Source organism: Agelaius phoeniceus, chromosome 1 (genome assembly GCF_051311805.1).
Source record: "Agelaius phoeniceus isolate bAgePho1 chromosome 1, bAgePho1.hap1, whole genome shotgun sequence".
NCBI classification, from domain to species: Eukaryota; Metazoa; Chordata; class Aves; order Passeriformes; family Icteridae; genus Agelaius; species Agelaius phoeniceus.
Window position 1 is genome coordinate 60,669,783 of NC_135265.1, and position 14,684 is coordinate 60,684,466.

The window sequence follows — 14,684 nt, forward strand, 5'->3', positions numbered from 1 at the left end:
AATGAGGTTGAGCATGGCTAGAAGCAAAGACATAGCTGATTTGTATTGAAGATAGGCAGAGTAAGCAAATAAAGCGTCCAATACTGTTTCTACTAAAATGAATGGCAACACTTCCATTGACTTTGGTAGAGGCAGGATTTGGCCAACACCCTCAATACCTCAGGCTTAGTATGAACAAAGCTTGAGGCAGCTATGAACATACCCGGAACCGTTAGAGAACGCCTAAAATAAAAAGAAATTGCCAAGAAATTCAGAACATATCATTTCAACAGAAACAGTTACAAAAAAAAAGGCAGCTATAGAAAATAAAAGGAAAGTGCAATCTTGAGATGTTCCAGTTACTTTTAAAAAAGAGGTTTTTACAGAACATTAACTATAAAATCTCTTTTGACAAAATTGCCTGTCAGATCTTTCACTCTTTGCTCAGCTAAAACTCCCTACAGATTTCAGCACGGAGTTTTGTCGGATAAAGGTGATAAATCTCTGCCCTAAATACTCTTTCCTAGCCTTTGAGAGCCTCTCAAACTTATTATTTTCCTGTACCTTCCAAAATTGTACCTTTCAAAAATTTAAAGATGACACTATATCCACTACATACTCAAACATTCGTGTATCCAGTGATATATGCCACTAAGTAACAGACATGCATTTTCTATTAAGAAATTATATTGCTGATATTAAGAAATTATTTTGTTGAATGCAAAATTTTCTAATTTAAAAATTCTACGGAATTTACTAGTTATAATAAACACTTCTTTTAATACTATTGGGTTTTTTTTCCCATCTTTTTTTTTATTTTTCCTTTTGGGAGGGGGGAATAAAATGCAATTCAAAACACTCAAGAATTATTTAAGACTTCTGCATGAAGTGCTGAACCTGTTACACTGTTTGGGTTAAGATCAATAATATATAGCTGTTGCTAGACAATACTAGACTAATCCTAATGGTAAATGCTTCTGTAAAAACTATCACTTTGTGTTACAAAAATATCACAGAAGATAACATGATTCACCACAGAAAAAGAGCATACTGGCAGCAGGTATCCTAAAGCATATGCTGACAATCCCAAAGCCTCCCAAAGTGAATGAAGTGAAAAAGCAGGCTTCCAAACCACATTTTCCGTGTACGCTCCAGCTCCCGCAAAGTGAAAGCACGCGGAGGAGTACAGACCAGCAAAGCATCCAACACCCAACACGCTTGCCTCTCTCCTGAGTCTTTCTGAACTAAGACAACTCAAACAAATCCTTATTTACATTACAGATTTGCATTTTAAAAGTTGGGGAGACAGATTCTCTGGTCCTTGCTCAGAATCTATGGAATGCCCTGGTTGGTAGTACTGACCATGCAGAGAGAGACATCGTTTCTCCAAAGGCTTTCACTGGGAACATTTTCAAGTGCTTATTTCCAAACATTGGCAGGCCAGGTAACAGTTTTGTGTTGTTGTTGTTATGGTTATGATTATTATTACAACAAGTACTTCAAATATTGCTACTAAGTGATTGCAAAGGAGGATTGATCCATAAAGAAGCTGCTAACTGTGTAGGTGCCCTTCCAGCTTTTATCTATATATCGGTATTCTTTTGTTTAAGGAGGGCTTTCTCTAAACAAACCTCGCACAAAAGGTTTCAGTAATTAGTGATGGATTCAGGCAATATAGCCATTCAAATATGGCTGTCCTCTGATCTAGAATGAGCTGATCAAACACCAGAAAGCTAATGATTTGAGACACTATATAGTGATCACTAAGCCCAAATGTGAACATCTAGGACCAAAACAGGCATTATTTTATGCATTGGAAGACAGTCTCATGATCTCCATGTATCAAAGCAAGTACATATAACACGTGAGCTTTCCAAAGCAACCTTAACTACTGGTGCCCACTACCAGGAGGTATCGATGTAGACCTGCTCAGCATTTCAAAATAATAAGCAGGCTAGTGTACTTGTTCTCAAACTCAAAGAAACAGCAGTTTGCATTTGAAATATAATTTGTGAAAAAGTACATGAGGAATGCAGCAGTATAGTTATTTCTTGGATAATCAGTGCTCAGCTCTGCTCTCAACGAAATAAGTGGTTCATTTTGTTCTGTCTCAGGGAGACCGGGCTCCTGCCTGTACAAAGTGGGGACCTACAGCTCTCCTTCGCTCAACTCCCATACCTTAAAAATAGTGAGAATACTTTTCAAATGACTGATCCAAGTTCATTCACCTCATCATCCATCTGCCTTGAAATAGTTAAGGACTCTTTTAGAAAAATATTTCAAATGGTGCCAAAGAGCTGCTAGGGTTTTTTTTCCCTCCAGTTCAACCTCAAACTACGAATTTCATCACAGCACTTTCTATTTCAGATAAATTATTCTGGCTTAAAAACAAAAAATCAAACAAATCTCTCTCAAAGCTTCACTTCCTTGGACAGGCAGGCAAGCAGGGGACACAAAAATGGCATGAAAGTAAATGCTGCTTTGCCATGGCTGATGGTACTTTCCTGCACAGCATGCTGAGGCTACTAAGATGCTTCACAGAATGACAGCCTGTGGTCTCAATCCAACAAGTCCTACTCAAAGGAGTACCCTTTATTCACATCTGAGACAGTGCTGAATTTAATAGGATTGAAAGAGTACAAACTAGCCATGCAAACAAGAGCTTCCAAGGGTAAAACAAGAAAGACTAAAAATAACAACTGATAAATATTTTGCAATGTATACCTGTACTGGACAAATGGACATTGCCTCTGTATTTCACAAATGCAATTTCTAACATCCCTTTCAGTAGTACATACTGATATGAAAGCACTAAGGCACTGTATTTGTTGTTGCTTTTGAAGTGTAAGTCCTCACTGAATTCAACAGGGACTAAAGCTTAAAAGCATTCTACATGAAAGGCTGGTTTTGATTCTTTGTTAAAACTCAGTCACTTTATGAATGACAGAAATCTATACCAAAATTTAATCACTAATTCAGAATATTAAAAATGTTAAATGCTAAAATACTAAGTTACAAATTAACTTTGGTTTCTTAATCACAGAATATGTCTATTGCAGGAAAGCATAGAATTTTTCCACATTTATTTATGCTTTATAGCTTGTTTTTACTTTCTGATATATTACAAAGTGATAGAATTTGTTAGGTAGTGAAAAACTTAATCTCTTTTATTTAAATTTCCTGAAGAGAAACAATAACTTTTGTTATTACAGTGAGGATGTGATACAGTAAAAATTTTCAAGGACTTTGGCAGAATTAAACAAGCACTTGCTTAATCTTACAGATATGGGTTGAATTTTACAGTTCTTAGTTACACAAAAGGTGTTGAATGGGAGTTTTGTCAAGCAGTCAGGATCTCAGCCACTAATAACCTCTCAGTTATTTTCTTTTTCTCATTAGTAGTCTAACAGCTAACACACTAATCTGAAGCTGCTATGGGATGCAAGATGAATTACAGCACATCAAGCTTCCCCTGTGAAAGCAGGTGAAAAATCTCAGGCAGCATCTCTCAGATGGTACCCGAGGCGAGCTCCTGAGCAGGTACCAGCCCATGGGGCCACGGTGGCTCCAGCAGCGCTGGCACTTTGCACCACCGAGCTCTGGCCCCAAAATTAGCCCACAGAAATTCAAACAAAGGCATTTTGATGAAGGCACTTTGGGGTGATGATACCTGAAGCCATTCAGGTGCTCTGGTGGCTCAGTAAGGGGAGTACAAGGAGTTGATGCCAGGAGGCTTTGCTCTGTGCCCCTAACTAAGCATACACACCAAACATTTTCCAGGCAGGAGTGAGGAGGATGGTGTTAGCCTGCTTCCTCAGTGCCCTAGAAAGGAGACAGCTCAAAGGGTGCCATGGCTCCTTTAGTCACCTTTGGGAAATGTGCGGAGCTGAGAAAAAAGTCCCTTCAAATGTGTATCCAACAACTGCTGATTACACACACAGAGGATTTGTAAACCTGGCTTTAGTAGTTCTGAATTTTTATTGCCGGCATAGATCTTTCTCCTCTGTGTGAGAGGGGAGCTTCTTACATGATGTGAAGGGAAAATATAATGAATGGGTGCTTCAAAAATGTTGCTATTTACTTTTGTGAAACAGACTGAAATTAAGCATCACATGCTAGTCAGGTCAAGTCTTAAAATGTATGCTGCTTATTAAATGCCCCCTTTCTTAGGACTAACTGCTTCCAGTGTGGAAAAAGTCCCAAGCAAATACTGTGTTTAATTTTTGCTCCAGAATCTTTTCATTTTGTCCCATCGTAAATCAGTTCTAGTTCCACACAAGTAAATTAACTGAAAAGAGCCTTTTCAATTATATTAAATAAGGACTGTTACAATAAAATTATCTCTGATTATTCAGTAGTTTGTTTTTCTGTTATTCTATGTCATGGAATCCACAAATTATGTGTGATTTACTTGGGTAAAATCAAGTAAGAGAATCAATGTTTTGTTAGGCTTGCACATATTCTAAATTGCTGATACCTTCCTGAGGCATTCAAACAAATAGGAATCCAACAAATGTGGGAGTGAAATATTTTCTGAAGCTTCTTTTTAGACTATACACAATAATACAAATGAAAACATGAAAGAGTGTTGTATGAATCACTATTTTTTTCTACATTCAGAGCTCTCCAATGGAGAGTTAATTAATATTTTCTAAATGTAGTAATTTCTTTCAGGAAAATAAAAAAACACTGAGAAGCAGTGTAAAAACTGTGAAGAAGTTTCAGAAAAAATGCATATGTTAGCATCAGCTGAAGCTAAAATGTCTGCCAACTATAAAGACAGATGTATAAAATGCTCTCACATGCAAATCCAATAATCATTTCAAAGTGCAACTCGCAGCATTTTGTATATTTAAACAAGCATTATTATAAACAAAACTCTGAGCCTAGTGCACTGATACAGGACAATTATCCTATCATCAGAATACTTATTTTCCCCCAAGCACAGATTAAATAAAGTAACAACATATACTAAAAAAAAAACCAACAAAATTTATTTTAAAATTATATTAATTTAAAGTAGTCTTGTAGCAACATATTGATTCTGGAGAAGAACAGTACTACCTTTTTCTTAGCTCTATCATCTCTTACAATTGACGGAGCTGTTAAAGAAAGTTTTCTTAAATTGTTAAAACACGTTTATTTTCTTGCAAATTAATTCTTTTTAACTCTTTATGATAGCTTTGAATCCCATAAAGAAAGATGAATTATCACATACTGAGCCCAAGCTGTGAAACAGGAGGAGACAAATAGAGACCCCTACTGTGTTTAACAATGTAGAAGAAATTCCAGACTCAAAAGAAAAATTTTCTGTCTTTTTTCTCAGCCCACAAAAGCTGTTAGCATGGCTTTGAACAGTGGAGGGCACTGTTGCTATGCAAAATACGGTGCTGACATGGCACACTCGGTTAGATCTATTCAGTAGCCTGAATCTCAGAATTTGTTGAGTAACAGCCACCTGTGGCACAGGCACTAGCTGTACTCTGGTTAAAACATTTGCAGTTTCTAATCTGTGCAGCGAAGCACTTCACTATATCAAACACTGGGGCCTTTCTCTGTGGACACAGATGTGGAACAGATGCAAGCTTCACAAATTGTTTGTAATATCTGCTCAAGATATCATATTAAATAAGACCTGTGCCATGTTTTTCAAAGTCATATAAACAGCTACTCGGCTGGCTGTTATGGCATAGGTACAATAATTTCAGGTTGGGCAAAATTCATGCACAAATAATGTGGGTGTCTGTGGGAATTAAGTTTAGTTGGAATGCATCAAGTTTAATTGGGAATCCTAAAAAAAAAATAAAATCGAGGTAAATACTTCTAACACAGCTGATATGAAAAAAATTGAAAACCCAAACCAACTAAACTAGAAGAAAGAGGGGGATTCTGCATCTGATTCATACAGATTCTGCATCGCTCTCCTTGGAAAGTGCATAATTAACTACATCCTAAACTACACAACTCTTAACACCCTGCATGAATTAATGAAGCCAATCACTTTTTGAGCAAGCACAGAAAGGAAGACAAATTTGGTTTTGGAGGCTTGCAAGACAAGGAACTGATGTGAGGACCAAATCCTTCATCTACTAAATATCTCAAAACTGAATTTACAAGTTCCGGACTCTGAGTACTCTGAGTACAACCAGGAGTACTTGAAAGAGCAAACTGGCACAGTTCAATGCCAGTTGTGCAGCTCAGTCATTTTCGTCCTTCACCATTTCATACACTGCAGTACTGCCCAGGATAGCAAAGCCATAACGATCTAGACAAATCCTTTAGCTTTCATCATTTCCAGCTTTGGAGTCATTAGTGCATCAACAAATTCATAAATGAAAGCTATGGAATGGCACCAGGAGAAAGGGTCTACTGAAACACTGAATGACGAGTCAGTTTTGATTATCTGGAACAAAAATACTGCAGCACCTGCAGGGTTAATTAAGCAGCTCAAGATGCTGGGCTTCACATAAGAAAATCTTTTTCCTACTTTAAGGACTGTAAACACTTGTGCTGAACTAGATGGGCATTTGATAAGCTGTACAGAATGTAGCAAACTCCGAGGGATCTCTAGTTAACACTCAAATTCAGTGTTAACACTTAACAGAACAGTGGTAAGCTGCGCTGCCAAGGTCAACTGCACAGATGTACTAATTGTATTATGAGCTTGACATCTAGTGGCCACCCCTGGCAGGGCAAAGCAGGCAAAGGTTAAATCAGCAAGCCTTGTCAAAGCACTTCTAACTACCCACCCTCAGGGAGAGGAGACCTGGGGAAGCTTTCCGGCGCTCCGCGGTCCCACCTTCTGGCCGGCATTCCCCGGCCGAGCTCCCGCGGTGCGAGCCAGCGGCGCAGCGCCCACCTGCGCCCGGCCCTGCGCCCGGCCCTCCCTCCCTGGATCCCAAGTTTGGAAATATCTCCGGTGTTCCTTTTGCAGCCTGTGATAGCTTTCGGATTTCTAGGGGAGGAGGGGAGAGTGATGAAACTGGGGGTGCGGGAGGAGGAACACACCACACGCGCCAGTAAAAAAAAAGTGGCAATAAGCATTTCAGAAGTGCTTTTGGTAAAGATTTAGTTTACACTGTAATTATAAATATTGTTCAAGTGTGCTCGCTTTTTGCACCCTAAATATAGCAAGGAAATAATAAAGCCGCCTCTCTTTAATCCTCTATCTCTTCACGTTTTAGCTCAAAATAAACAGATTTTTCAAATGTGTTGCATTAAGCTTTTCTATCACCCTTAAAAACATCTATCTTTCTGGCTTTCATGGTTTTGAAGGGTATTTTCTTGATAAGAAGAAACGTTCTCTAGGTCTAACAGCACTATAACTGAACCAGCTCCTAAAAGTACATTTTGGCCTAAATTCCCTTTTTTTAATTAATGGACAGCCTTCACTACATTTAGTGGGAAATTTTAAGAGTGTAAAAGAAGCAAGATTGACATCGATATATAAAATTCAATATGAATATACTGCTAGAACTAGATTTACTAGTGCTTCCTCTGGGAAAAAAATGTAGACAATTACTCTCATTTTACAAATACAATACAATAAAATAAATTATTTTTATATGCTTTATTGCAGAAACTGTGTCAGTACTTAACTATTTTAATGTCATGCCTGACCTGGTTTATTATCAGCAAAAGTGATTGACTCATGCCCTGGCTGCTGGATCGTAAACAGATATGCTTGTCTATGTTTGGCAGACAACAAATCAAATGAAGGAGAGATATCAGGAAAATCTTCCCAGGACTCAGACTATTTTTCAAATGGCACTAATAGTCTTTATTAATTAGTTTATTTTTACACTTTTTCTAATATAACATGTTTTTTGAATTGTAGCTTTTCCTCTGTCTTAGGCAAGGAAAAGTAATTTTCAACAGCTAAATGTATGCATATTAATAGCTTAATTACACAGAATTTAAACAAACACCTTTAAAAATTTCCTTCCTCTCACTCTGAAAAAAGTGTCTTAATGTCTGCCTCAGGAGATGGTAAGACTTCAAGACCAGAATCCCTAGATAAAATCTGACCCAGTTTTGTCTACTTCCATTGTTATACATATATCAGCAAATTGGCCGTTTGCTGTAATTTCCTTATTTTTGCAAATATTTTTCTATGGCCAACACAATTCAGTGCAGAGTATTTTTAAAATTACACAAACACAGATGTTACATAGTTTGAACATGAAGTCTCTACTGTAATGGCAAAAGTATTTATATCAAGTTTCAATTACCATTTCTAATCAAAGGGACAATTTATAGCCATACTAATTTGGCCTTTATTTTTCAAAACAAAAAGCCTTCTCTTACACTTGCCTCAGAACAAACATTTGCAAAAATCACATAAGTTTTATGTTTGCTGACGGCTGCTTGTGACTTCTCAAGTTTGAAATCCAACAGTGTCTAAGCAACAGAGAATAGCTCAATTTCATACGGAGGAATGTCCCCCCAAAATTTGTTTTAAGCCACCCTATATGCAGATGGAGTGACCACACTTGCATGAGGCTGGCTGCTACATACTGAGCTGTGTCTTTGCTGTAGCTGAGCCTGTGTGTCTGTGGACATACTCCAGAAGAATACTAAGTGCAGTCACCAAACTGCCCAAAACTGCACAGCCCATTCCCACTTTACCAAGATGAAATAGATCAATTAGTTTAGACTATACTGTATGTATTGAAGAATGGGAGAAAAAAGAGGTCCAGTATTTTAAAAAATGACTGAAAAAGGCACATTAGAAAACTCTTTTTACACAGTTCACTACAAGGTATCCCTTCCACCTCAGGCTAAACAATAATACATCTTTGCCAGAAACTTCACATGAAGAAGTCCAAAGCACCATTTGTCATCACTTTTACCAGAACCTCACTTGCACACTATAAGAATCACTTTTCAGCACAAAAAAAAAAAAAAAAAACAACAAAAAAAAAAAACAAACCAAAAACCAAACCATAGTAATAATAATTTTAAAAAACCGAACAAAACTCCCACAAACAAACAAAATACTTTCTATTATCCCTACCTTAAAAATACAAATGCTATGTCTATGGTTTAATTTTAAAATTAAATGGAGTTGAAGAATGTTTATTGTATCTACAATTCTGATTCATTTGTAATCTGTTGAATTAAGCAAGTGTATTAGAAATGTAATTCCAGCTATTACAATGCGTTACATTTACTGAGAAACTGAGATTATTGTATTCTACAGGCAGTCATCTGAGTCCTGCTGCTGCTGTTTTTAAATTATTTCCAGCAGATCTTCTCATTTAGCAACCTCAGATTGTAGGGGTTTTAATACATATTTTTGTCTACTCTTCTACATTGCAATTATTCAAGAAATATATGGCCATCAGCTGCTTGTTAACATTTCTTTTCAAAATTATTTAAAAATATATTTTTAGCATTTCACTTTTGATTAACAATTTCAAACAATTTCGAGTGTATATCTGTAGTTGATGACAAACTAATTGTCTTCAGATTTCCAACAGTTTCTCACCACCATGACAATGTCCTGTTTGAAGGCAGTTTTGTTATGCTGTAACCCAAGCTGGCTATAAAATTATTTGTTTAGATTCTAAAACTTTTGTGATAACATTAGCATGAAAGTTCTGCTGTGACCAGTCAACTTAAAACCCGGCCTAATGTTTGTCTTCCATCCTGCACCCCAAACTTCCATGTTTCTCTCTGCTGCTATGAATGTCCCTTCACTGTGAGGATTACGTTTATGGGACATTAATTTTTAAATGCTTCATTTTATAAAGTCTATTTTGAGGTGATATTAAACATGATTTCATTAAATTAATACTAAGCTTCATTTGCTTAGTCTTGCATTAACTTCTTTGGAGACAAGGAGCAAAATGAGTGAAAAGGCTACACATATGAAATAATACTGCTTAAACAGCTTGCTTTCTTAAAATGACAAATATTCTTGCGCTGTGTGAACTATTTTTGGCCTGTTGCAAAATATACTCAGGAACTGTAGCAATATCTTGATCACAGCTGTTAACAGAAACGAAGAACACTGATTTGACAAGAAGTGTTTTAATTCACGAGATTTGGAACTCTCATTATATCTGGCCTCTAAAATTGCCATTTCAAGAATGGCAATCGTCAGGCTTCCTAATATAATGTGTAAATGATTTACATTACACTAATGTGCACTAGATAGCCCTCTGCTCCTGTAGTTTGTCTCCACCTTGGTCACATTTCTCAAATGAAAGTGCAAACCCAACTTTAGCGTGTTAATTGTTAGCCATCAAGGGTTTTACTCTATTAATTAAAATATGTTTTAATAGAAGGAAACATAGTACATTTTGATAACAGCCTTCTAAGGCTGAAAAGTATTTTTACATTGTTGCATTTTAGGGCTGCTGTGAAAGCCGATTTTGTGCTATTCAGGGACCACAATAATAACGCTTTAAAATTCCTCACTGGGATGCAATGTAGTCCTTTTGATGGAAAGACTGTCTTTCTCATTCGGCAGAAATAAATCCATTCATTTGATCATGTAGTCATTGAGGGCAATACAAAACAAACCAAGTGTGAGAAATTCTATGTGATGAAGTAAACAAAACAAAACCCCCCCAAAAAGGGGAAAAAAACCCCATTTCCATGACAAAAAGATTCTTTGTCCTTAATCTACCCACCATATGCAAGCGTTTCTTTTTAGCATATCTCTTGTTCTAATCTCGGGTGACATGGCTACATAGATAAGATTCACAAAACAAAACAAAAACCTAGTTTAACAATTTTTTTCAACTTATTAACTCACCAGGAGTGTCATAATGAAGTAGTGGGGTTTTATTTTCCTGTATTGAAATGGATTCAGAGCATGTAAAAGTTTATAATGCTAATGATAAATTCTTGGACCTAGAGTCCAAGCCAACAGAGATGGGCTCAACAAATCTTGCTTTCATAAAAAAATACTAATTCTTATCTGCTTATCTATATTAATTTATTTTACACGACCACAGTTTCCTAAGGAAAAAAAAAATTGAAAATGCAAAGCTTTGCTCCTCCACTATGACAGAAGGAAGTATTTCTCTGTGTGGCTGTTATTGTCAACCCAAGTAGGTTTTCCTGGAGCAGTGGCAGGAACCCCCTTAGCAGTTTTGGTTGGTGTGGGACTTGCTCCCTGCCTCCCCAAACACCCTGGGAAGGAGTGGAAAGCTTAATAATTTCCCAGTCTGACAGATGTTTTAACCTTATGAAGTGGATTCACGCTGCCTTAAGCTTCAGGGCTATAAAGTTCAGATACAATAGTCAAAATCCTCCTCAAGCTTCAACTTTGCTGCCTTTCTCTCCCCACAGATGCAACCTAAGAGTAATTATAGTTTTAAAGCAGGAGAAGGACTTTTTTGTTTTCCTTTTCTAAGGGGGAGAGAGAGAGAGAGGAGATAATATAGTGGAGCAAGGGGCCTACACAGAAAGCAGAAAACATTTGGGATCCCGCTTGGTTATGCAAGAAACTAAGAAATCAGTGGGCTCTACGTAAAGAGGAAAAGAAAAACTTTCAAGTGGAAGCTCTCAACTTAGTCCAGGAGAAGAGAGCATGGGCTGTGATGTGCCTTTGCATGCTGCAGTGCCAGGGACTACTAAGGAAATTAAAACTAATTAAAAAAAAAAAAAAAAAAAAAAAAAGGAAGAAGCCTGAAGCCCTATTCCCGAAAAGAAAATTACAGCAAAGTGGAAATAAAGCAGGATTACAGTCCAAATCTCTCCAGCTTTGGACACTTGTTCACTAGCAGCCTGGCAGCCCAGATGCATAAAAGCAAGTGTGCGTGTGCCTGCGTGTGGGGAGGAAGCGAGGAATGGCGGATGGGCGAGAAAATAACCCTTTCCCACTGCTTACAGCCGGCGCGACAAGGGCTGGCGGCGGTGGTGGCACTCCGTGTCACCTACCACTGATAATAATTACAGTCGCAGCAGAGCCAGGAGGCGAAGGGGGGAAGGCAGCGCAGGGGGGAAGGCTAAAAGCTGCTGTTGAATCGTCTCGAAAATAATGAAACCAACTCCTCTGGCCCCGTGCACCCGAGCGGCCCTGCCCGCTCCTACCGCGGTCCCCCCCGGTCCCCCGGGGCGAACGGGAGCAGCGCCCGGGGCAGCCCTCGCAGCCTGGGCGGCCGACCCGGGACCGCGAGGGCATCCCCGGGCAGCGACCGCAGTAGGGCTGCCCCGGGGCCCGGCCGCCCGTGGGACCTCCCTGGGCCCCGGGCAGGGCACCCCGCCCCGGCCGCCCCAACTTTCCTGCCGCCGGAGGGGCGAGCGGAACGCGGGTTCTGTCCGCTCCGAGACTCTGCCGGGAGGGAGCAGGAGTGGGGGAAAAGGGGATACCCAATAACACAGAGAGAAGGAGCGCAGCGGAGAGGTGGAGGAGGAGGAAGAGGAGGAGGAGGAGGAGGAGGAGGCAGGCGCTGCTCCGGGACGCCCGTTCCTGCAGCTGCTCCAGCCCGGGTGAGTGGGGAGGGAGGGCCGAGCCCCGCCGCTGAGCCCAGCCGCGATCAAAGCGCTGGGAAGGCCGGGAGGTTGCTGCTGGGAGGGCTGCTTAGGCAGGGGGTGGGCTGCAGAAACTTGGCTAAACTGCGAACTTCTCCGTTCCGTTGCCTCTTCCCCCGGCTGCTCTAATTCCCATTCTCCCGCTGCAGAGTAATTGCGCTCCCATGTTCATCATCACCATAAATTCACCTATCTCCATCCGAAACACACTCACAAAAAGAGGGAGAGAGAGAGAGAGAAGGATAAAGAGGCGACGGAAGCCCTTACCGTGCTCAGAAACTACCTCTGCTTGTAGCTCTTCGTCCGATTTGAGATGCTGGGGTTTCGCTTGCTTTCGACGAGACATGCTGCTAACTGAGCCGTCTTGACTCTGCTTTTTGCAGAGGCATCAGCGACGTGGAGGTGGCAAGGAGGGGGGAAGGAATTGGGAACGAAGGGGGTTTGGGGACTGCAAATAACTGTTCACAAATAAAAGTCGAGTTGCAAAACAAACCAAACAAACAACAGAAAAGGCAACCAACACCCCGGGGGAAAAAAAAAAAAAAAAAAAAAAAAAAGCAAGGCTAACCAGCCAGCCAAACTGGGAGTGAGTGAGTGAGTGCGCGGGTGAGCGGGTGAGCGAGCAGGGGATGAGCCGGGCGGGGTGTGCGCGGGGCGGCAGGGAGTGCGCGGGGCGGCGGGCTGGGGCGGCTGCGCGCAGCGCGCATGGGGCTCAGTAATTATGATTGTGAATAATGCATGGCGATTAATGGTGCTGGGGGCGAGCGCGGATTGGCGCGGCTCCAGCGGACTCAGGCTGCATATGTAAATGAAGGACGGGGCTCCGCAATTAGCCGCTTCGCTCCGCCAAATGATGCGTCTCCCCGGCACCGGCAGCGCCGCCTGCGAGAGGCACTAACCGCGTCGGTGGCGGCGGCAGCGGCAGCAGCGGCGGCAGCAGCGACGCACACACGCACCACGCAGGAGGGAATCTGTTTTGCACACACTTTACACAACATATGTGCAAGGTTCACTTGTTGGGAAAGGTCACGATCTTCTCTTTTCTGTCTGTCGTGCTTTCTTCCCCCCCGTCCCTCAGTTTCTTTTGCTCTGCTCTCTGCTTTCTGCTTTTTTTTTTCCTTTCTCTTTCTTCACATCACTCTGCGTCCTCTGCTCTCTCGGTCTCGCTTTCCCCAGAAGTTGGGCTGCAAGGCATCTGATTTCTGTGTGTGAGTAATTTCTTCCCAGGAGGAAAAGAAACTTTTGTGTATGCCTTTTCCTTTTCTTTTCGGTGTGCTTTCTTTTTCGGCGTTGTACTGCTCTTTCGCCTTGATCTTCACATGCTTCTCTTTAGCTCTTCCTCCATCCTGTCTCCTTTCCCGTCGCTCTTTCTGTCTCCCCTTCCCGGCTGACTTTTGTTCTCTCCGCTCTCGAAAGCGCACGCACGCACAAGCAGAAGACCTTGGGAAGTTTTGTCTTTCACCTCTCCTTCCTTCTTCTTTGTCTTGCAGCTTCTTTCTCCAAGCAGAGACTCCCCGTTGGTGGTGGTGGTCACTTCCTGTTGTCCATTGGTAGGAAGTTTTTTTTCTTTCTCCCCCTCTCTCTCAGGTTGTAATGACTTTTTGTGACACTCCTCACCCTTCCGCCCACCCACCCCCCCGGCTCAGCCGTGTGTCCTGTTAGCTAATGACAGCGGGCTCGCGTGTACGCCGATGAGCAAGTCCTTGGTCTCCAGCAAATAGTATGGATCGTCTCCCAATTTTGGGGGGTGGGGGTGGCTGTTGTTGTTGTCGCCGGCTGATCCCCCCTCCCCTGCCTTGCCTCGTTCTCAGCGGCGCCGCCAGCTGCTCCCTGCGCGGCGGCTCCGCCGGTCGCTTGCCTCTGCTCCGTGCCAAGGAGCGCTGCGCGCACCGCGGCCGCTCTTGATTTCGGGCAGATAAACTTTCAAGTTTGGGAGCGGAGCGGGTCACACGGCAGCTCCTCCTACTCTCCTCCTCCTCCTCCGCCTCCTGTGCCGCGCTGCCGGGGCTGCCGCCGGGGCTGCCCCCAGCCCCGCAGCCCGATCCGCTCCCCACCGCCGCCGAGTCTCCCTCTCCGCACGCACTTTCCCAACAGCGTCTTTTCTCCCAGGCCCCCCCTTTTTTTGTAAAAGTGAGGGGGGTGGGGTGGGGAGAGACTTCCCTCCCCCCCACCCCCCGCTTTCCACTCTTATCGCATTTCAAGTTGCCCGGGAGCCG

At 41.7% G+C, this 14,684-nt stretch overlaps 1 protein-coding gene across 3 annotated transcripts in view; it reads right to left on the bottom strand.

Moving 5' to 3' along the window:
* SALL3 (spalt like transcription factor 3) overlaps positions 1 to 14,428 on the bottom strand; it is a 24,627-nt gene extending 10,199 nt beyond the window's left edge. Inside the window, exon 1 of one of the 3 annotated variants that reach the window (XM_054647022.2) lies at positions 12,736 to 14,428. In XM_054647022.2, the coding sequence (XP_054502997.1) occupies positions 12,736 to 12,814 (79 nt within the window). In that variant the 5' untranslated portion in view covers positions 12,815 to 14,428. Of the gene's footprint in view, positions 1 to 6,728; positions 6,865 to 12,735 lie in introns of those variants that run through there. The other 2 variants (XM_077179970.1, XM_077179961.1) reach the window with 2 other exon arrangements.
* Positions 14,429 to 14,684: the final 256 nt, after the last annotated feature.